Genomic DNA, 23,871 nt, shown 5'->3' on the forward strand with positions numbered 1-23,871 from the left:
ATATATAGTGTATATATGTATATATAATACTGTGAGGAATCACTTCATCACATTCATCACTGACAAGCCATCATTTGTTACAAGTTTTCTCCTGTCTTTTACTCGTACTTCAGCACTTTGTTTGGTGCCCTCTCCCTCCATTTGGGAGGTGCCCCTGAGGGCCCGGCTGGTACAGGAAAAACTGAGACAACCAAAGACTTGGCCAAAGCTGTGGCCAAGCAGTGTGTGGTCTTCAACTGCTCTGATGGACTGGACTACATTGCCCTGGGCAAGTTCTTCAAAGTGAGTATAGTTCTCTCACCATAAATTAAAATTACTAGTCACCCCGGTAATCCAAACTGTAACTCTCACACGCAGCTGAGAACTGATACACACCAAGAAGCCTCTTTCCTACACACTAGTGCAACTTGTTATCCTAGATATTCCTTGTTGCCATACTAAAATAGCTCTCACATTCTCAGGCTAAACCTGTTCCCACTTGCTATTTAAATATGTATTAATAAATTGTGTCTGCTTGTGCCAGGGCCTTTTGTCCTGCGGAGCTTGGGCTTGCTTTGATGAGTTTAACCGCATTGACCTGGAGGTGCTGTCTGTGGTTGCTCAACAGATTCTCACCATACAAAGAGGTTTGTGCAGTGTTTTTTATTGTTTTTCTTTTTTTCTGGCTTTCCATCCCTTTGGTCTTTGCAAAAGCTGGCAGTATACCAGAAACCCACCAGTAAAAAAACAACAGGTTTTAGACTACAAAGAGCTGCAACATGGTGCTTAAGCAATTTTATAGGCTGGCCAGCAGAACTTCAAGCACAGTTTTGTTCAACGGAGCAAGGCAGTGTGTCCTATGTGTGCTACGGCTGTCAAATGCCTCGTGTCATAATATGCTAGAGCCAAAGGAGTTACACTCTTAGCCCCAAACTAAAGTTTGAAAATGCTAAGTTAAAAGGTTTATTTTGTGTAACTTTTGCTAAAACTATTTTTCAGAGTGGTGTTTTAGCCCGGAATGTTTTGTTATCTGAATTGTGGCTAGAGGGTGTTGTATGTTGTGAAGACTCCTTAAGCAAATTAGTGATTTGGGGCTATTTAAAAGCAAGATGACATGACATACGCTATAGGTGTGTATACTATACTATACTTGTGACACATTTTAATGCCTGGTGATTCCCAGCCCTAGTATTTGTTTGTGCATTGAGGTGCACAGGTCCATGACATCTCTCTGATGGGCACGTGGATTTGTCATCTACTAATAATGCATATTAATAATAATGTGGATGTGCTCATTACAAAAAAGTCTCCAGAGCACACTGTATACACATTATAGTGCTAACATTTTGACACTACTCTTCCCTTAAACTATTTTTATCCAACTCCAAAAAGGCACATAGGACACACTACACACTAAATACAGTACATACTGTTAAATCTTACTGCATCTATCTGTCCAGGAATCTGTGCCCATGCTGAGATGCTGCTGTTTGAAGGGACAGAGCTAAAACTCAACCCCTCCTGTGCTGTATTCATTACAATGAATCCCGGCTACGCTGGACGCTCTGAGCTACCAGACAATCTCAAGGTACCGTAGCAGTTCTGTTAGTTTCACAGCCGTTGTTTCTCTTTTAATTATCCATACTGTGAGTTGTGCACCGCAAAAGTTTGAGGCATATTAATAGACATAATTGATGGGTTTTTAGTACAGTGCAAATCTACATTCTGTTTTTCTTGACCAAAAGTAGTTCAAAATATAGGCCTGTTTTATGCCTGTAACCAAACATGTCTGATGTTTTTTTTTTTTACATCAGGCATGGGTAAAAATGCAAACTGTCTAAACTACTTCAATTCAGAGTTTTTGAAAATGAAGTACTCGTTTCCATTCTGCAAAAGTATCTCTTTATACCAGGCTCTGTTCAGGACCGTGGCTATGATGGTACCGGACTACGCAATGATCGCTGAGATTGTGCTATACTCGTGCGGCTTTGTGACTGCACGGCCCCTGTCGGTGAAAATTGTGGCCACTTATCGCCTCTGTTCGGAGCAGCTGTCTATGCAGCATCACTACGACTATGGAATGAGGGCTGTTAAGTCTGTGCTAACCGCTGCTGGAAACCTCAAGGTATCTCAACATTCATTTTAATAGGATGGGATGTTTTGTTCATTCTTATTGTGACGTTTTAGATATAAATTTCTTCCCAGGAAAAAAAACATTTTAATAAAGAAGAACAATCTTTAATAATTTAACTAAAAACCAAATGTTAAAAAGAGTCACTAACTGTGATGGCAACAATTTCTCTATTCTTGCTTAGTCGGTGTTGACAACAGTACCGCTGATCAGGTAAAAAAAGTCAAACATTCACATAGTGGAGTGTTATGTCTTGCCTCATCTTAAAAATAGATTTTCCCATTTTTATGCAAAGGGAGAACATTTATTTTAATTAGGGTTTGGTTACATATAATTGGTAATGTTTTTATACTATTTGGATAGTGTGCAGTTCACCGTTGAAGTTTTCTTAATGCCACTAGTAATCTCTCAGACAAACATCACAAACCTCCTTATTTTCCAAAAACAATATGACAAACTGTTTTGAAAAATGCAGTGATGTGTGAGAGAGGAAGAAAAGACTTGTCAGAATGACTTTCAAAGAGAAAGTTAACAGGCACCTGCATTTGTTATACACACGGCGGATATGCCCCTGTTTTGGTGACCTGATGCAAACATATCATTTTTTTGACTCAGCAGGGACATTGAGCCTGTTGCCTGTTTAAAATGTTTCTATGGTAAAACTGAGTTTCCATTTAGACTCTACAACTGCTAACTGATTTAGCTACTTAATTTAATTGGTTGCGATTGTCACGGGGCACACACAGACTTTACAGTGAAACTCTTTATAAACATCCAGAATTCAACTGCTTCTCATTTCATTTATGTTCATTATTTCCCTCTGTTCATTCTTTTTGTTGTCTTTTTTTTTTACTCCTGTTTTCTCTTCTTCTTTTCTTCTCTTGTTGCACCCTAGCTTGCTTTTCCAGAAGAGAATGAAGACACCCTACTCCTGAGATCCATTATTGATGTCAATCTGCCCAAGTTCCTGGACCATGATCTGAAGCTATTTGAGGTGCGATAGAGTGGAGTTCTTTCTGTCTTGATTAATGGAGCGATACACATCAAGTAATGTGAGCCAATGTAAATTCCAGTGTGTCCATTTGGAGCCATAATGCACAGGGACAATTTTGGCCTCTTTGAGTAGTATGTTTGTGTGTGTGCATGAGTAAATGGTTGTGTCTGAAAATATGTGTGTCCATCAACTGTCCTCACCCCACGCTTCTTATCATAAAAACGTGTGTGCATGTGAGTATGCATGTGTGTTTCCATTGTATGTTGTTGTAAAACAGTACGTGTGTTCCTTCATTCCACTCTAAGATTCCTCCCTCACTGTTCCCCATCAACATTTCCTTTCCATTTCAGGGTATCACCTCCGACCTCTTCCCGGGGGTTAAGCTTCCAAAACGGGACTACAGCGTCCTGCTGGAGGCCGTCAAGGAAAACTGCCAACTCATGAACCTGCAACTCACCGATTTCTTTGCTGAGAAAATCCTGCAGATCTTTGAGATGATGATAGTGAGGCATGGTTTCATGCTGGTGGGTGAGCCGTTTGGAGGCAAGACCAACGCCTACCGTGTGCTGGCAGCAGCCCTTCATGACGTCTTTGAAAAGGTATGATGTCCTGTTTCGATCTCAGGTGGATGCTGTACTCTTGTGTTGACAGTAAGAATTCAGAAAAAAGAGCTGGAAGGAAGGAATTTTGAATTAATATTATAACAGAAGTGAAGAAAAGGGGTGAGTCAGAGTTTTAAGTCAGCTTACTAGGGCTGGGATGATATGCATTTGTTCCGATTGATTCTCTTACGATACATGGATTTTTTGCTTTTGCTCTGTTTTGCTTGAAACAGATATGATGTAGTTGCCGTTGGCGATCCCGTAAAAACATTATAAGTAAGGTATAACTATTTAGGTCAATTTTTGGTAAAATTAAATAAAAAAATGGGGTGAACTTAGGAGTCCTTAGGTTTGTATCCGACCTGGGGCCTTTATTGTGTGTCCTCCCCTCACTCACCCCCCCCCCTTTTCCTCTCTATCCATCTAAAAAAAAACACACAACACATACATGAATTAATGTTTTGTCCCACCCCTACAGCTTACTATAATTCATGATTCATTATGTGGCACTAAGTCTTGATCAGTAGTTAAACCACTTTATTTTCTTGGTTGCATTTCCCATAGTTGTCCTTGAGGTCCAACTTATTTAATATGTTCCTGTCACGTATTCACCTGGGCAATTTGTCAGACAGTTTGGGAAAAAGCATTATTTTCATATGGTTAACCATGCATTCTTTAAACGCATTGTATTACAATTTTGCGGGGGGGGGTTTCCAGAGTCCTTGTGACTGGAACTTGCTCCGTCAGTAAAAAAAGAAAAAAAAATTATATAACCTTTCATGTCAAGTAAAAATATGTTACACTCAGTATCCAAGGCTTATCTGAGCTACATGCTTTTTTCAGAGTAAACACATCCATCCAATTTGTCAGAGCTGTAGTCTTTGTTTAGTAGTTATCGATCTCACAGAGAGGAGCAGAACTAGCTTGTTGTATTTACATGGTTGAGAGGGCTGAGAGGCATCCCACCAAGGAGACAGATGAAGGACTACTGATGGAGCGCCTGGGAATGCCACATTTATCATCGTCATCCTCGCAGCTGCCCGTCCACTGATCATGTCCAACTCCCTTCTCCTTCTCTCTGCTCTTGTGTTTGTTCTTTTTTTTCCAGCAGTTTGCTTTTTTCATTGTTTTTAACTCAAAGTGACACATTGTTTGAAAAGTCGTTTCTTGACGTTTTCGCTTATCTTTCTCAGTTCCTAGAAGTCCTTTCACACAGACAGTAATCTTCTAAGCAATTCATAAGTCTTGGTGCGGACAAGTTAATGAAATCAGTGGCTCTCCATGCTTACCTTTGCTGCGTCTTTACCTGTGAAGTAAAGAATTATTCGGTGTATTTATTCACTGTATATGTATATGTATATGTGTATTGAGTTCTTTGTATAATCTGTATGTCTGTTGTGTGCCTTTGGTTGTTACACCAGGGGTTGATGGATGAGAACCAGGTGCAGATCACAGTTATCAATCCCAAATCCATCACCATGGGCCAGCTGTATGGCCAGTTTGACCCTATCTCTCATGAGTGGTCGGATGGCATCCTTGCCATCAGCTACAGAACCTTTGCTTCCTCTCAGGTAAGATGGCTGCTCGTACAGCAGATGTACCGCAGTTTTTAGGTTGAGATACAATCAAACAAACATAGTATTGTGTGTAAAGAAGCATGTCACTGAATCAACATTCTCCTTCACACCCTCATACAGATGAAGGTTAGTTTCACACCACCTGTTCCTTTTTTAGATACAAGGCAATCCAGTATAATGTGGTCCAATTTTCATATTCATGTAATATTTTATGCTGCACAAACCCTAATTTGCCCTTTATCTCGGTTTTTACAGCATGGAATATTATATTAAGCAGGGGATGTAACACCTCCCATTGGCTTCCATAGCTTTCCGTGTGCCTAATACTGTATATGTTTACAAATAATAGCTTCAAATGTTGACCTTGACCAAAACCATCATTTTATACCCAAATCCTCTTGAGACTGTGGTAAAGTCATTTAATCTGCCCAAACAAATGGAAATCATTTCTTCTCATTTAGGAATCCAAAAACAGAGACCAAACAATGCAAAAGACCCAGTGTCCTATTTCAAATGTATTTATTTTTTAGGCTTCACTGTGTCAAATTACAAGAGTACTACAACTACAGTATATAAGTAAGCAGGATCTGCACACTTCATGCTTTTTGTCTATTCTGTTATGTTTAAAAAACAAGTAATATTTTTTAAATGATAAAGGCAAGGCAAGTCAAGGCAGCTTTATTTGTATTGCAAATTTCAGCAACAGGGCAATTCAAAGTGCTTTACACAAAATCAGTTAAACAGATAAAACACAAGTATCCTCCAAAAAAAAAATCATAAAAGTATCACAAAAAATATCTGCAACATTTAGACACTTCAGTGTTATAATCCTTTTTGTTATTTTGGGCAAAATACTGTCTTTCTTCTGAAATGTAGTTAAAATTTAAGCATCACTTCTAACAAGTTCAAAAGACATAAAGGGGGCGTGGCCTAAGTACATGGATGTGGTTAAAGTATAGGGGGTGGCTCAGTATTACATGTAGACCACACATTATAAGTTTCATGTAAATGGGATAATGTTTGTCACATAAGGCGGTTTTCCTGTTGCCAGAGGGGAGCACTATGACCAAAAGTCAATTTTGGCCTACAATACATACGATATTGTGGTCATGCACAGCACAGCCAAATACCATACTGTTTGTAGTCACTATCAAGAAAAAAATAAACAGAAACAGACTCCATGTCTGCTAATGGATCCTAAAATGAGTTTGATTAAGGCTTTTATTTTAGAATTTTCATCCAAATTTAAGATGAAATGAGATGTCAGACAGACATTCATTACGTTCAAAACTGTTGACCTGAAACTTTATTCCACAATAAATGGTTTCAGAACAGTCTTGACTGATGCGCTTGTAGGAGAGACGTAAACAATGTCTGCTCAAAATATACATTAAGGCGACCAAATGCTATGTCTTCCTACAGGTTAAGTCCTTAAAGCATATTGCACTTTTGGCATATTTGGATGTGGCCAAAAGGTGCAATGTACTCATATGTATTATGTTATATGGAACTGTAAAACGAGAAGATCAGACTTAGTTGCATTATGATCTCCTCAGTCTCAGAGTTCCGGATGAATTACTGTACAATAGGCATTACATTCCAATTGATTTCAAGCTGGTAGAGAGAGGTGCAGTGACAGGGTAAACAAAAGACACATTCTGCTGTCTTGTTAAATTTAGATCTTTAATTATGGTCTTTCATTCATGTCCACACACTAGACACATGGGCAGACAATTTACACATGGCAGTGCATGGAGGCATGCCATAATGGAAAATCATTTGTTTGCCCTATTCTCAAATTGTTTCCAAATGAACGTGTCATTTAAAAAATTGGCTCGGTATATAAAGTTGTCATTTTACAAATTGTTTTTTTAGTTCTCAGTGAATAAGGAGTGTGAGGGGGTTATGACAGTTGAGGCGGTAAACTGATGAATATAGAAAACGAGAACAAGACTTGTTTTAATTCAGTTGGAAAAAAGTGATTTTCCTCTCTTTTTTTCTGCATCACATTTTACTAAACAAATTTTTGTGTGCTAATCTGGAGTCAGCTGCAGTGTAGTGTGTAAAAGTCTCTGCATACATAATGGGATTTCCCCCCCCCAGTGCCAAGCGCTTTCTCTCTCTGTCACATCATCACATTACAGTATACTCACTTTCTTCACAAGCACCAGATGGCCACAGCCCAGGCATCTTCCATTTGTTTATATTACAACAAATCAATTTAAAGCACAGCTCTTGCCAGCCCATTTAACTGGAGAATTGAAGCTTGTTGTCAACCCCCATTATGACAATGTAGGTGTTAATTTCATTCATTTAGCAAACATTCTTCGCTTAGATTACAATGTAGACCTAAAGGAGTTCTTTCATAGCCTTGAAAATATGCACAGGGTTTTATATTAGTGAGGAACAAAGTAATAAAGACAGTGTATGCATGTGAGTGAAGGATACAGGCACTGTCTTTATAAACCAAGTGGTAGAACAGGAGCGTTTTCCTGCACTTTTAAGCTCTTCTTCTAAACTCTAAATTTTAGCCTTGAAGGGGCAAAAAAGGTTTATCTATGAACAGAGATGGCAAAAGTACTCACTTTCCGTACTTAAGTAGAAGTACAGATACTTGTGTTAAAAAATACTCCGGTAAAAGTGGAAGTACTGATTAAACTTCTTTACTCAAGTAAAAGTAACAAAGTACAGGCTTGGAAATTTACTTAAAGTATAAAAGTAAAAGTAGCCTTGCAAAAGCTACCTGAACCACACAGACGTTACTAGAGAGACGCTGAGACACTACAGTGGACATGGAGGACACGGTCTTTATGTGGCAATGGCTACATTTTAAATGGATGTCTGCCAATAGGCCTAAAACATAACATATATGATTATTATGACAGAGACTGGGACTCCAGGTTAATAAGATTCCGACTTATTAGCAAGATATGAATTCAGTTATGATTCTGTGAGAATTCACAGATCCAGTTTTTATTTTTTATCTTCCCCCTAACATAAAAATGAATCTACATTTATGTGTGTGCTCAAATACGGCTTCTGGAAATAAAATAAAGGATTAAAATATGAATGACTAAACAGACATTAATGAAGAAGTTCCCCAGCACATTGGCCAGGAGTCCTTCTTGATGCCTTCTGTCTCAAACATCTCTCTCAGATAAGGCTGAGGATGATGGGAATGTCTTGCTGTTTTCTTCATTTTCAATCATGTTTCCATCCATACTACTATATGCTAACGTTAACACCATCCATACTACTATGTGCTAACGTTAACACCATCCATACTACTATGTGCTAACGTTGACACCATCCATACTACTATGTGCTAACGTTAGTTAGTTAGTGCCATCAAGCCTCAGTGATTTGCTGTAAATTAATGCAGAATGCTGAATCTGTTGAGTTGTCTTAGTCGTGCGTCAAATGCAACGTATAGTAGATGTATTCCCATCCATTTAGATTGAATATGGTATTGATGACGTAAACCATTATAAGGATAACTCCAGTGAAATGATGTGAAAGTTGAGAATTAGGACTGGATTAAAGCTGATTCTGGTGTCCAACTTGGCCCCAGGTGTGTCTGTTAAACAGACGGAGACAACTTCTCTCTAGCTAAGTTTCCATCCACTTGTCAACTGAACTACAGTATCTGAAGTTCGGTAAAAAAAAACAAAAAAAAAAGTGTTGATGCTTCATTAAGACCAACGTTCAACCTGGTTCAACAGCTGAAGAACACACCAAAACCACTAGCTAACTTACTTTAAATGTGAAGAACTACAGACCAATAACAGGCTTAAGTGAACTGACAACATGAGTTATACGACTTACAGTTTTCAAAGAGGCACACACACAATCTCAGCTGGTTATCCTGCGGACAGCTTGTCTCCTTTTCATTTCTCTCACTTTTTTCTCCGTGTGGCGCGCGCACCCGCTCGCGGTGTATGGCGCGTGTCCGCACTATTGTCCGACATGACAACCTCTTGTACAAAACTAAAGTAACGAGCCAATTTTGTAAAATATAAGGAGTAAAAAGTACCGATATTTGTGTTAAAATGTAAGGAGTAGAAGTAAAAAGTCGCCACAAAAATAAATAGTAAAGTAAAGTAAAAATATCAGAAAAATCTACTTGAGTACAGTTACGAAGTATTTGTACTTCGTTACTTCCCATCTCTGTCTATGAAGTATGAAGTGAAGGGTGCAGGTGCATTTAGGGCGTGTCCAAATCCACTTTTGCTAGTTTGACGGCGGGAAAAAGGAGCTGTGCGCCAGGCGCATGGTTCAAAAGGGTTGTACTTGGTGTCTTCATTAATTCATAGGTGTGTTTTGGGCGTAACATGCAATAAACCAACCAAAGTGTCATCTCCCATTCCCTTTAAAAAACATGCGCCCTTGTACCTTTGTGCATTGCTATTATGATGGCGGATTTGAACCATAATATTTTTTTCTGTGTGTGTGCTGCAGAACTTCCCTGTGTGTGTGTAACAAGCATAGTGTGCGCCCTTTGCAAAAACCTAGGGGCATTTCTCTAATCTTCCATCCATCCAACCCATCTCTTCAATCTGTCAAAGGCCACTAGTGTGAACTATATTGGGATCGCTTGTAACCTTTCTTTTTTTAATTGTGCTATATATGTTGAGGTGTAAGAAATCCTATTCTGTCTTCTCTCAGAGCCCCGACAGAAAGTGGCTTATCTTTGACGGCCCAGTGGATGCCGTTTGGATCGAGAACATGAACACAGTACTCGACGACAACAAGAAGCTGTGTCTGATGAGCGGTGAGATAATTCAGATGTCACCACAAATGAGCCTCATCTTTGAGCCCATGGACCTGGAGGTGGCATCGCCAGCCACGGTGAGAAGCACCTTTACTTTGATTAAGGGTTTCATGACAGTGTACCCTGCTTTCCCATTTAGTTGCAGTTTCCAGTCTATAGTTGAGAAAAGAAGGATCCCTTACTGTTGTCATTTAGAAAGGAACAATTCGTGTACACAGATGGTAGTTTTCTTACCGTAACATTGTGCAACACTGGTTCTGACCATATTTTGGAATACATGCCATCATTCCTTCCACATCATCTCATCATCCTTTCAATTACACAGAAGCTTTTGCTCGTGATGCCCTTCATGCCTGTCTTCATTACACACAATCTGTAGTATTCATCTCAGTGGGCATACCCTGGTGCTGTCTGCTCTATCCAAACATTGAAGAGTTTGTCAAAAAAGAAATAAACTGTATAAACTATTTGTGGGTTTTATAGATTACATCCTTGACTCAGTATTTTCAGATCACATTTAGTCTGCTTAATCTTCATGAAAGTGTCAGATGGGTGTAATGAATGTTATTAAGCTCAGACATTCACAAGGAAGTACTCAATTTGAAAGTCTGTTAGTTCACTTACTGCTTTTTTTTGATTGACTTTTATTTAAAAATATATTAATGCATTTAGCCATTCCAGGACTTACTACCCTGCCTTTTTGCCGCTGTTTTATCTCCTTTCATACCCAACTGAGGTCATGTAACATGCAAATTGGCAATAGATGAATTTAATTTTTTAAAATTTCCTCACCTTTCTCTGATTTTGGAATATCCAGTTACCTTTGCAGTACAGTTAGTATATTCACTGTTACCTCTGCTGTTGGCTCGGGTTAAGGGCAGACAGCCACGTGCTAAGCCTGTAGTGTCACCAGCTACTTCTTTTTACAAGCCACTGATAACATTCACCAGGAGGGCATACTACTTGGCGTGTACATGCTATCCCGCCCCCCAGGTATTTTTGCAGGTGTTACAAAGGAAATATCCAGCATAGACTACTAAATAAATGTAGTCAAACTTTGCTAACACCTCTCCATTGCTTTTTAATCGATTTCAATCAATGTAAAGATATTTTGCTGTAGGCTATATGACAATGTATTTTTTTGTAATTATACTTGTCCATAGGGTTATTTGCTATAGGCAGTAACAAAGGCTTGACTGCAATACATAGATGCCTTGAGAGAATACCTTTGCTTCTCCCTGGCTCTACTTTTTCATTATGCAGAATTGTATGTGTGATTCTCTATAGCTTGGCATATGTTCCTTTTATTAAGCTGAATGCAGAGGCATCACGAAAGAGAACTCCTCTGTATTGTGCAGGATCAATTTTGTGCACTGTTGATCTCTCTTTCCCTTTTTTCTTTTCATTGTTCTTCTCTTACTCTCTTTGTCTATGAAAGTTATTCTCTAAGTTATTTCTCCCTTCATATACTATCTTAAAACATTACTTTTCTTTTTTCCTCTCCTATCATATCTGCACATCTCTTGGCTACAGCTCATACATTATGCCTTCACCCTCTGCTCATATTTCTTCTTTGTTCTAACTTTATCTGCACTCTTTCCTGAAGCTATTCCTTAAGTGGGACTTGGAGCTATGGGATCTCATCAAAACCTTCTCTTTAGAAACAAGTTGTAATGTAGTCATCAGGTATTCATTAGACATTATATCACATACTGTATGCAGCACACACCCACTTACAGAATAAAGTATAAAGTATAAAGTATACAGTATAAAGGATATGATGCAACTATTGGGATGAACTCCATAAATGTTACAATATTCAAACAAATTGGGACAACAACCCCTCTAGAATGCTCACCTGCACTGCATGTCCACATCTAGTTTACAGTATTGCATTTTGGGTACTGGTTAGCTTGGTTTGCTCATTAGTTAGGATATATACTGCATTTAGAAGAACTGTTGTTATAAATTGATTGTTTTTATGATACGTACCACTGGTTTAGATGTGTGTTTTCAGATATAATATACAGTATGTTTGTGGCAGGTGTCTCGCTGTGGCATGATCTACATGGAGCCTCACATGCTTGGCTGGCGGCCCCTTATGCTGTCTTGGCTCAATACCCTGCCCGCCACAGTCAATGCTGAAAACAAAGATCTCATCACTGCCCTATTTGACCGCATACTGCCAGCCTGCCTACAGCTCATTCGAAAGGCCACCAAGGTGTTCAACCATCCTCTGGAAATAGTTTCTTGTCTAGCTTATTTTACTCAAAGGGATTTTTTCATCTAAAAAAATGCAACAATATAAATATATTATTTTTTAGTGTCAGACAACAGTGTTTATTCAACTAAACTAACTTTTTATTGACTTGAGTCCTGTAGTACGTATGTTCTGACATCACTTCTGTTGGAGTTTTAATGTGTGTTGTTTGTTTTTGCTTCAAGGAGCTGTCCCCAACATCTGATGCCAATCTAGTCAAGTCCCTGATGAATCTTATGGACTGTATGATGGATGAGTTTCATGACCAGGCGAAGATCAAGAGAATGAATGAAAAAGATATTTGCTCCTGGCTGGAGGTTTGTCTACACACCCACTACTAGTACTACTACTACTACTGCTATTACCACTACTACTACTACTACTACTACTATTATATAGCACGTATATAGTACATAGTATAGCTATTATTATTATCATAGTATCAAGTAACTTGGTTTGCTAGGCTGAATGGCAAAAGAAAACAGGAAGTCTGTGAAAGAAGGCAGCTCTCTATCATGATGGGGACTTACAAGAGTCAGTGGTGTCAGATACACTGAAAAATTACAGGGGACGATGGCCATGCATGACCCAACACAGGCTATCATTGCAACAGGCTGACAGACCAATAATGCAAATTCTATCCTTACTTCATATAGAGGTTATGACCCTTCCTAACTTCAGTTTTCCCCTCTAACTAGTTCCCAAATTGTGAGAATGCCTAATTCCCTTACAAATTTAATGAAATTGTCACATTAGTACTAATATTTGAAAGAAATTGGATGCATCCCTATAATGTGTAGTTTGATTGTGTTATTTTCAGCTTAAGTCAGACTGCTGTTACCTCTGCATTCTTGCATCAAAACAATGAGCTCTCAGCTTAAGCTGTGAACTGAAAAACACAAAAATTAACTTTGGCATTGGCCATTGTGGTATCCGTTGCATTGCTCCATAAACACACATCCAAAAAATGATTTCTTTAAGCAAACAGTAAACCCAAAGAGTGGAAAAGTTTTAGCAGATGAGCCCTTTCCTCTGCCCCCTGCCTGATTTCCAATTTATTTTTTTGCCTCTGAATCCTGTCTTTTGAAAGCACTGCTATTATCCCCCTGTGGCACGCTGCACTGATGAATGCCTTTCAACCCTCTCTCCCATGTTTCTCAGCCAGTCATTATCAAAGTGTTGAATTAATCAGCCTTTTAACAGCATGAGCTATCATGAGGCTTAGCAGCCTCATGATAGGCCATTTCCAATTCCTTTACTATTCCTGCTGTTTTTCCCCCAACAAAGAAATCTCTCCTATGTGGATTCAGTTGTTTGCCTCATGAAGTGATTGGTTGAGACATTTACATGTACATTTTAATTAGTTCAATCATTGCAAACCTTGCCAATGATATTTTTGACTGCAAACCCTATCTCTACTCAGGGATTTTTGATGTTTGACTTCTGTTTTTGTGTGTGTGTATCTATTTACATCTTTACATATATTTTTTCCCTACAAACGACATGTGTTTGTCCATTTTGGCTTACAGTTTAATAAATAAGTACCGTAGAAAAATATCGAAATAACATTATGAAAAATGCGTTGCCACCATGTACTAATTGATGCCCATTATATACACAAATAATAATTTTTGTGATGGTGTCCTTTCCTATTACACAGGGCATCTTTGTGTTCTGCCTGGTGTGGTCAGTGGGTGCTAGCTGTGACGATTCAGGCCGGCTAAAGTTTGATGCTGTGGTCAGGGAGGTACTGGACGGCCCTTTAAGTGATGATACCCGTGCCTGCCACGGCATTCTGGCCAGTGTCAATGCACCACCTAAACAGCTCACAGTGCCTATGCCCAGTGACGGAACTATCTACCAATATCGCTTCATTAAAGAGGTAGGGCTGCCTCTGAGCTTGTTTTTCTTACTTGATGGATGTGTGACTTACTTCTTTAAATACTCCTTTAGCTGCTTATGGAAAAAGCTTTGAGAAGTTTGATTTGTGTTGTGATATTTGTAGTTAAGAATGGCACCAAAACCTAACATATTAGTGTCACAGTAAAGAATACAAATAGTTATACAAAAGTAGTTTTGTTTGCACCATCATTACTACAATTACTGACAACAAACATCTGTATTGTTTAAGTCTGACAAGATAGACAAATTGTGTGTGCTCCGTGTTGTCATATGTTTTTACCTACAGTATAAGACTAGATAATATTTGTCCAATATTAGGTGGTCCCTTTGTTTTTTTTGGTTGAGTCTGAGCAAAATCGTCTTAAATATCTCTTAACCCTTTTTTATTTTTAAATAAATACTCTTTAGGGTCCGGGCAGGTGGGAGCTGTGGACAGATGAGCTAAAGTCCTCTCCCCCACTATGCAAAGACATGCAGTTCAATGAGATCATTGTGCCCACTGAGAACACGGTACGCTACACGGCACTGATGGAGCTCCTCGTCACCCACCAAAAGCCCACTATATTCATTGGCCCCACCGGTACTGGCAAGAGTGTCTACACTACAGTGAGTTGTTTGCCATATGTTTTTTTTAATTATTATTAATATAACAATTGGAAAAGTTATTTTGCATTGAGCAGAAAGGAACTTGAGGTAAGAATGATGCATATGCACCACCATCTCCAGCAGATTTTATTAGCAGTAGCTACTTAACATTTTGGGGAGTGACCAAACAGAAAAATAAAACTGTCCAGTTTGATTTCCCAATCCTGATCAGCAACTCATAACCACATGCTATTACCGTCCAGCTTCGACAACATAATGGGGCATAATAGTAATAAAAGAGATTAAAATAATAAAAGCATAATAAAAGACAAGCATGCTAGGTAGGACAACCATTGAAAAACAGCTGATTGGCTAAAGAGAGCTGAAGATATGATTCAGAATCAAAACATTGACAATAACAGGTACAATATCATTAACCAGGGCAGATATTTTGGAAGCATTATTGTTCCGGAACTGACCAACAGGAGAGCAATCTCAGATCATGTGAAGATATGTAGAAAGTGCATAAAGGGCTGAATTATTGTCATGCGATGCACTTTCACAAGGGTGAGATGTGTCCTATAAATAAAATTGTAGTGAAACTGCTGACGGTTTGGATTGCGTGATACTTCCGGAATGCTTGACCATACATTCTGTCAGTCAAGATGAATACTCAGACCTGGGCAATTGTGTGCCCAAATCCTCTCAATAGAAAGGCCAAAGCGGCCAGATATCACCAAGAAATGATAAAGCCTCGATACAGCACCACAGGTTTTTGGCTGCATAGTAAATAACTTCCGGATAGGATGGATGGACCCCTGCCGGATAAGACCTCTGCTAGGGGACACCGTATGCCTAGAGTGCTGGTCTTAATTGAAGGTAAAAGAAAAAAGAGGGATATGGTAGATAGGATGTGTTTTGTAAGTTAGAAAAAGATGTCTTTATTAGTGACATTGAACCCCCATCTGTTCCCATTGTGGTGCGGTTATAGGCCTCCCACCAATCAGGAGTGCTGTATTGTTGAATAATGCATAAAATGTGTGCCAGTTACACGCTACTGTACATGGCAGTATGTTTCAGCTAATCTCCATGTTTTGATAAGTTGAGGGATAACGGGGTCAAAGTGTAGCTGTTTGTTAGAAGTATTGGCAAAAAGAACACCATGGAGTGACCAAGGCTCTGTCATTGCATTTTCTAAGGCACGCCAGACAGACATATCTGGGCTAAACCAGGTGAGGAGGGGCCTTTACACAATAGACCAAAGATAATGTTTTAAGTTGGGAACTGAGAGGACACCATCCTCTTTCTTCCTCTGTAGAGTAGACATCTAAAGTCACGGTCCACAACAGAAGTTATGCTTAATAACATTTATTACTATGTGTCTATAGGTAATTATGCATCTGAGTACACAGATATGACGTGTGGAGTTCCCCAAGGCTCCGTCCTGGCGCCTATCCTGTTTAATATCTACATGCTTTCACCGGCTCAGATTATGAAAAATAAAAACAGAAGTTATCATAGTTGTGCGGACAATTCACAAACCTACTTAACCCTGTCGCCCAGGGACCACAGTCCAATACAAAAACTGGCTAGGTCTATTAAACAAACTAACGACTGGAACATTCTTAAGGTAAATGAAAAAACTGAGGTGATTCTTTTTGGAGTGAAACAGGAACGATTAGGAACCAGCGCTTAGCTTCAAACGATAATGTCAAAAACAACAGACAAAGCCAGAAATCTTGGTGTAATTATGGACTCTGACCTGAATTTTAACAGCCACTGTAAGACTTTAAAAAAGTCTGCCTTTTATCAGCTTAAACATATATCAAGTATTAAAGGACTTATGTGTCAACAAAATTTGGAAAAACTTGTCCATGCTTCAGTAGACTTGACTACTGTAACAGTGTCTTTACAGGTTCCCCAAAAAAATCTATCAGACAGTTGCGCCTGATTCAAAACGCTGCTGCTCAAGTCCCCACTAACACCAAAAAAAGGGTTCACATCACTCCAGTTCTGAAGTTTTACATTGCCTTCCTGTGCTTCAAAGAATTGATTTAAAAACACTTCTGCTGGTCTATAAAACACTAAACGGTTTAGGGACAAAATACCTTTCGGATATGCTTGTGAATATATGAACCACCCAGACCTCTCGGTTAATCTGGGACAGGTTTGCTTGCCATCCCCAGAATCAGAACCAAAAAGGGGGAAGCAGCATTCAGTTTCTGTGCTCCGCATATCTGGAACAAACTTTTGGAAAACTGTAGGTCAGCACCTACTCTCAGCTCTTTTAAATCAAGGCTGAAGACCTTTCTTTTTAGGGGTCCAAGCCCGAGGATGCAGGAACCGCAGTAGCAGCAAAGCACTACCCGGTTCACACAGCAGGGATGTGGAACCCTATTGTTTTTTTCTAAGGTTTTTCCTCCCTTTCCATTATTATTCTTAATATGTGTAAAACTCATGCTGCAGCCTAAACTGTACATGGTGTGCCATTTTCAGGTCCAAAACTCTGCAACGACCTCAGACCTCAGAACATGTACCTACTTCCACCAGTAGGTGGCACTATAACAGAAAAACGCGTTTGGCTCTATAACTCCAAAACCGTACATCGGAAATTTAAAAACCATATATCCACACGTTGCCTGAATCCAACTGAATCTCGTGATATAGGTCACGCCCATTTTCACTTAGACTTTTTTACGTGAAAAATCACGATTTATCAAAAAACAACTTTTTGAAACCCCTCCTTGTAGAAACTTGGCATATAGCATCTCCAGACCAACTTGACAAAATGTTGTTAAAACAATTTTTATAGAATGAAAATTGTGACTCTCAAACAAATTTGTGTAGCTAACTATGAAAACACCAATTTTGCCATAGAGATCACAATTCTGTCTGTATTGTCTGACCAACTGGACAAAACTTTAGGCGAAAGATTCCGTCTGACAACAATGGCCACGCGTTTTGTTTTTGAGCTTGCTAAGGAGGATGCAATTCTGTTGTAATGTAATGTCAACATTCTTTTTTTTTAGTAAGGCCAGGGTGCTGGCCCACTTATGTGGGGCATTCAGTCAACCACAGTTCCAAACTAAAAATATAAGATCACCCATTATCAAAAAAGCAGCTTTCTAAATGAAAGTACATGTGGAAAAGCAAGTTGCTACAGCCTTTCACGTCTTTAAATCCAAATGCAATACTGCATCCAAAGTTAAGTCCCTCTATACACAAAACATGTAAAACCAGGAAATATCCAGACCCTTGACACGTGCTGAATCCATGGTTTGATTGAAAGCTTGGGGTCATTTGACTGTGTAAGTCAATGTAGTCCGGGAAGAAGCGAACCCTCCGGCCCCCACCAAGAGGAAATTTACATGCAGCCTGTAGAATTGCCTTCCTGGTTGTGTAGCGAAGCATGGTTGAAAATCAACGTGCGATTAGTAGTGGCATTCTACTTTGGGCTTGGTAATAATCTCAATCTGAACATCTGCTAAATCCTGGAACCACTTAGGCAGTGAGCTCAAGAGATACTAAATAGCATTAGAGCCTTCCAGCCTCTCCTTCACCCCGACAATGCAGATATTGAATCTGCGGTTTCTGTCCTCCATGTCTGCTAGCTTTGCCTCCATCTCTTGAAAAGCGTGACCATGGCTGTCAAGAATATCTGAGTTGCTTTCTACGGTAGTTTTTAGTTTGTTCATGTCAGAGCTGATAGAGCCAAGACTTGCAGCCAGAGATGCTAGTTGAGCATGAATAGCAGTTAGCTTCTTGTCGTTGTTGTTTCTCACCTGTTGAATCCGAGAGAAACGTGGTTTGAAGTAGTTTTTCTGTTTATCCAGAAGTGCCTCAGCAATGACATCAGTATCACTGCATTGTGCTCTGCTCTTGTTTGCCATTCTTCCTTCTGACGAGCACACAGTAGTAGAATGTGGGAGTTAGAACCATCTAAGACAACTATTTGGCAGGGATGGGCCGGGAGCTACACTTTAAGCCGGCATCTCTGTTCAGATGACCAGGCGACTCCTCCATCACCACAAACTGGATCAATGGAATAGCATTAAACCATTGGCATATATGGAAATTGAGCCATCTGCATGTTAATGCATGTGAGTCCTTGTGCATGTGCACAAGATACCAACAAAACTGGGAGCCATTAATCAAAACATTGCCCTTTTGTGCTACGGGTAATACGCATATACTACTATTGTCCACTTTAATTTACTTTGTTTACAGTGGAATACAAAGTTGTACACTTGCTTGTCTCTCTTCCTGGCTAATTTGAAATTGGCAAAGTCTTAAAATGTAATACACAGAATTTTTGATGCCTATAGACACCTTTTTTTTAAGGGGCTGTACTCAACATTCAGAAAAGTTAACATATTTTTGCTATGTAAAGATATAGTTGATTAAAGGCGTCCTGTGCACTGAACAAAGTCACACTCCCGCAGTGTGTGTGGTAATCTGAGATTCTCTGTTGTTGTCTGTCAGGCCGCGCAATACATTTTATTGCATGAGAGCCTTGTGCATTGATATCAGACGCCTAGGGCCATGACAAAGTGTTAGTATTTGACGAGTTGGAGAACTGTCTGTGAGAGCCCCAGCTCCAGCCTTGGGAAACTGGAGTAAGTGCCCTGAACATACAAATCATTTGGAGGCAAGACAGCTACAGACACCAGGTGTGAAACCGCCACCTTGGAGAAATACTGAGTTTCTCTCAGAAGCCCTTTAGCTATTTATATCAAGGATTAATCCCCTTCCTTCCCTTTGCTTTATTAGTTCATCCATTAGTGTGCTCAATCTTGGTGAATAGAGATCATATCACCGGGGAGCCTGCCTTGTTGTTCACTTCTTGCCTGTCTGCGTGGTGGAGCAGCTCTATCCCATGCCGCAACAAGCAAACCATGGCTGAAGCCAAAATCTGTCAGGACTGATAGAGCAACAGGACTCAGACCATAATAGAATGACTTGCATGGTGCCAGCACTAGTACAATCAGACAGCTGTACACAAGCCTTCTTCACCTGGATTGAGAAAGAGAGGACAGGAGAAGCTGTGCTGCAGGTTTATAATTTAGATAAGAAGATGATGATGCATCTTGGCTGCAACCTGTGGTCATCCATATCACAAAAATCCCCTGTAATTATATGGGTCAGTACTCACATGATTTTACAAGCATGTGTAATAGCACTGCGTGCATGTTTCCGTACATGGGCAAAGGGGAAGCTATAGCATGTGTTCTGAACACACGGTACATAATAAAAGTACCATGAAAATAGATCATATCCGTATAAATATAGAGCAGTTCACCTGTTCCCTGTTCATTTAAACAGGGAAGGCCATTTTTCCAAAAGGGCATTTTATCGAAATGGCCTTTCATGAAAGCCTGTTTTAGCTTTTAGTAAAACGCCCTTTGGTAAACCCTCATGCAAAATCAAAAATTCATTGATTTTACCCTTTTGACCTGCAGAACATTACTTTAGATTGTGTCCTGAGAGTGCAACTAATTCCCTACTTCATTTCAAAATCATTTTCAGGGTTTAACTGCAATCCACTTTTTATCTAATGAAAATACTCACTAAATGCCACATTTAATTATTACAAAGCTTATCACAACCATTTTTCAGGATCAAACATTTTCAACCAAATGAGCACTTTTTTAAAGCATGCAATTATCAACCCAGTTAGTACCTTTATTACATTTATTTGCTGAATTGAATTCATGACATTCACAGTTCTTCATAAGTCACTTTAGGTGATCTGAATATCCAATACACATGTACCTCAACAGAGTTGTACACTTCATTAGTAAACCAGTAACAAACAATGTAGTTATCCCGTTGTTTGTCAAACAGTACTTATTTTCAAAATGTCACTTTTCCAGATAATAGCTCTTATTGTTCATTGTCATTTTGTATTATTGTGTTGTACGCATGTAGATATATGAGATTTGATGATAATCTGTGTTTGTATTTCCAATATCTGTTGCTCAGGACTTTCTATTGAATCGGCTGCAGAAGGATGTCTACTGTCCATTATTTATCAACTTTTCAGCCCAGACCACAGCTGCCCAGACCCAAAACATTATTATGTCCAAGCTAGATAAGCGACGCAAAGGACTGTTTGGCCCCCCTTTGGGAAAGAAAATGGTACAGCCTTTTTATTAACCTCATATTATATTCAATTTAGCTTGTTACTTGTTTAGATGTTTCCCATCATTGAATTGAGTCACTCAAATGTTGGCTTTTTATAACAGTTTATTTTGAAATGCATGTTTAAAAATGTTGCATCTAAACAAACAAAAAAGTGTAGTTTTAAATATCAAACAGGATGTGGTTTTATCCGTACTTAATCTTATTTTAGGTAATGTTATATCTCATCAGGTAATATTTGTAGATGATGTGAACATGCCAGCCCGGGAGGTTTATGGTGCCCAGCCCCCTGTGGAGCTGCTGCGTCAGTGGCTGGACCACTGGAACTGGTATGACTTGAAGGACTGCTCCATGATCAGTTTGGTGGATATCCAGGTCATGTGTGCCATGGGACCACCTGGTGAGTAGCTGTGGTACCCTTAAGATAATCAGAAGCGTATTGTTACAGCAATAACCACAATAACAGCATAACAAGATCGTTAAGTGAATACTTTTCCCCCTCTGTCGCTAAACTGCTGCTGAAGTGCTGTTGAGTCAGTGTCACAAACTAGCTGGTGTTTTGTGGAGTTCCTCACTGCCTTAAGGTGCAAGTGTTTACCACCTCCACCTCCATTACCAGTGTAAACACAAAATCGTCTCTGTTCACTGAGGCAGCTGGCTGCAACAGCTGCAAGAGAGAGACCATGGGTGCCTCACTCAGGTGCCCACACAATATTTCCTCCTGATACTTGTGCTGACAGTTGTTTAGATGTTCTAAGTTGCTGCCCTGTCTGTCCATGGCAACCACTTTACCCACACCAGGAAAACAATGGAGGAGCCCTCAAGTATTCTGAATTATATTAAACCTCCTCCGTGATTATAGAGAAAATAGACTTAAACTGCCTTACTTACCTTACTGTGTTTATGATATTAGTAGGCTAAAATTATCCATCAATGTACATGTAAATGCGCTGATGGTAACTGTATCTCAAACATCACCAAACTATAGAGCTAGCAGTAACTGTGGACTGTACGCACTCCACCAAAAACATTCCCTCAGATTCTGAGTTGACTCGATTGACTCAGTTTGCCTGGTCATGAGGAGTTGTGCAAGTTGTTTACACCCTGAGACATAACTGCTTCCTCTGTTCCTGTGTGCTATGTCACTAGGGGTTCAAACTGTAGACCAACAAAAATTAGAAAATGAATCATGTGTATGTCATGTGTGACTATAGCTATGGTTGTTAGGCCATCTTTTAATACATTTATGCTCTGAAACAGTAACAACTGGAACAGAAAGAGCTTTACTGTCCACCAGTGGGAAAAAGTATCTTTAGCTCAACACTCAGTTGAACCATACCAATCAGTAGTGTTATCTCTGTCGAAGATGGCAGTTTTTCCTCTTTTTTGTCCTGCTTGTTTAGGTGGAGGCCGGAACCCCATCACACCTCGGTACCTGCGGCACTTCAACATGATTACCATTAATGATTTTGATGAGAAGACCATGTATACAATCTTTTCCAAGATCTCAGACTGGCATTTCAACATACGGTAACTACGTAGCATGGATATTTTTGTAAGGTGCCTTTTCCCCAAATCCCCCAATTTTTAGGAATCAGTTTAGGAAATTCATATTTAAACCTTTTACATGTAATCCACTGATTTACTCTAGCAGCTTGACTCATTTAACCTAAAATGTTTAAAAACCCCGGGTAGTGTCCCACCACTCTAAGCAACAGAATGAATTGGAAATAATTACTAGCCAAAGCAGCTTGAATTGCAGTATTGCAGTATTAAGTATTAAGTTGGGAGGACAAATGTTATTATACTAATTGTTTTATTGATCAATTTCTGCTTCAATAATTAGAGGATTTAAGGTGTTCTTTTTCCTCCTCTCTAAGTACACTGTCACAGAGTTTACCTCATACACCACAAGTCATAAAGCAATCAAATCTGTTGAAAAGCTTCCAAATATACCCAACTACTTCTGCAAACGTTATTATCACTTCACATTAAACTAGCAATTTCCTACAGTGCTCTTTTTTTGGAAATACATTAATGTGATAAAAGAAAGATCCATAATCATAGTTATTTAATGTTTTCATTTTATAAGTGTTTAGTTAAAGCTACAGTTGGTAACTTTTATTAAAAAAATAACTTTTGGTCATATATGCTGAAACTGTCACTTCATCCAGTTCTACATAAATCTTTAAAAAAAAAATAACGTTCCTTTGCCTCCTAATGGTTCCTTTGCCTCCTAATGGTGCTCCTAATGGCATGAAGAAAGCAACCTACTAGAGCCGAGGAGTCTCTCACGCAGTGTCAATGACTGCTTGTTGAACTCTGAGCAAACTGTCAAACTGTTTTCCTTCAGGCGCAGTGGAAACTTCCAAATGCCATTAGGAGAGAAAAGAGGAACATGATTCATTTTCACAGATAATCTGTTTCATGTACAACTGTTATGATATAGTGACAATTTCAACCAATATCACAAAAACATATTTTTATGAAAGTTACCTACTGAACCTTTAACTAAATAAAATAAAATATTACAACAATGAATTATTCAATTTCCTAACTAAACTGTAGGGAAAAATCTTAATGGTATCTCAACAATTAATCAACCATTCCATCCACAGGTTTTCTTTCCCTAAGCCTTTTGCAGCTTTGACCTCTCAGATTGTTAAAAGTACCATGTCAGTGTACCAGGAGGCTACTAAGAACCTTTTACCAACCCCTACAAAGTCCCATTACTTGTTCAATCTGCGGGATGTCTCCCGGGTCATCCAGGGCATCTGCCTGTCACGGCCAGAGACTGCAAATGAATCATCTGTCATCAAACGGCTCTGGGTTCATGAGGTAATGTTGTGAACAAGAAACTTGTAAACAAAAATCTGTGGAAAATACGTTTGTATGTTACTTTAGTTACTGTAACTAAAGTACTTAAACA

At 39.2% G+C, this 23,871-nt stretch overlaps 1 protein-coding gene across 1 annotated transcript in view; it reads left to right on the top strand.

The window, feature by feature from the left end:
• The window catches only part of dnah7 (dynein, axonemal, heavy chain 7), an 86,692-nt gene that overhangs the window by 28,524 nt on the left and 34,297 nt on the right, over positions 1 to 23,871 (top strand). The window contains exons 25-40 of the mRNA XM_034885398.1: positions 114 to 282; positions 524 to 626; positions 1,440 to 1,567; positions 1,892 to 2,104; positions 3,006 to 3,104; positions 3,455 to 3,703; positions 5,128 to 5,277; positions 9,949 to 10,131; positions 12,099 to 12,275; positions 12,500 to 12,631; positions 13,975 to 14,196; positions 14,625 to 14,822; positions 20,784 to 20,939; positions 21,174 to 21,342; positions 22,346 to 22,472; positions 23,561 to 23,780. Coding sequence (XP_034741289.1) covers positions 114 to 282; positions 524 to 626; positions 1,440 to 1,567; positions 1,892 to 2,104; positions 3,006 to 3,104; positions 3,455 to 3,703; positions 5,128 to 5,277; positions 9,949 to 10,131; positions 12,099 to 12,275; positions 12,500 to 12,631; positions 13,975 to 14,196; positions 14,625 to 14,822; positions 20,784 to 20,939; positions 21,174 to 21,342; positions 22,346 to 22,472; positions 23,561 to 23,780 — 2,695 coding nt within the window. The remainder of the gene's footprint in view (positions 1 to 113; positions 283 to 523; positions 627 to 1,439; positions 1,568 to 1,891; positions 2,105 to 3,005; positions 3,105 to 3,454; positions 3,704 to 5,127; positions 5,278 to 9,948; positions 10,132 to 12,098; positions 12,276 to 12,499; positions 12,632 to 13,974; positions 14,197 to 14,624; positions 14,823 to 20,783; positions 20,940 to 21,173; positions 21,343 to 22,345; positions 22,473 to 23,560; positions 23,781 to 23,871) is intronic.

The sequence above is a fragment of the Etheostoma cragini genome, chromosome 11, assembly GCF_013103735.1.
Source record: "Etheostoma cragini isolate CJK2018 chromosome 11, CSU_Ecrag_1.0, whole genome shotgun sequence".
Taxonomy (NCBI): Eukaryota; Metazoa; Chordata; class Actinopteri; order Perciformes; family Percidae; genus Etheostoma; species Etheostoma cragini.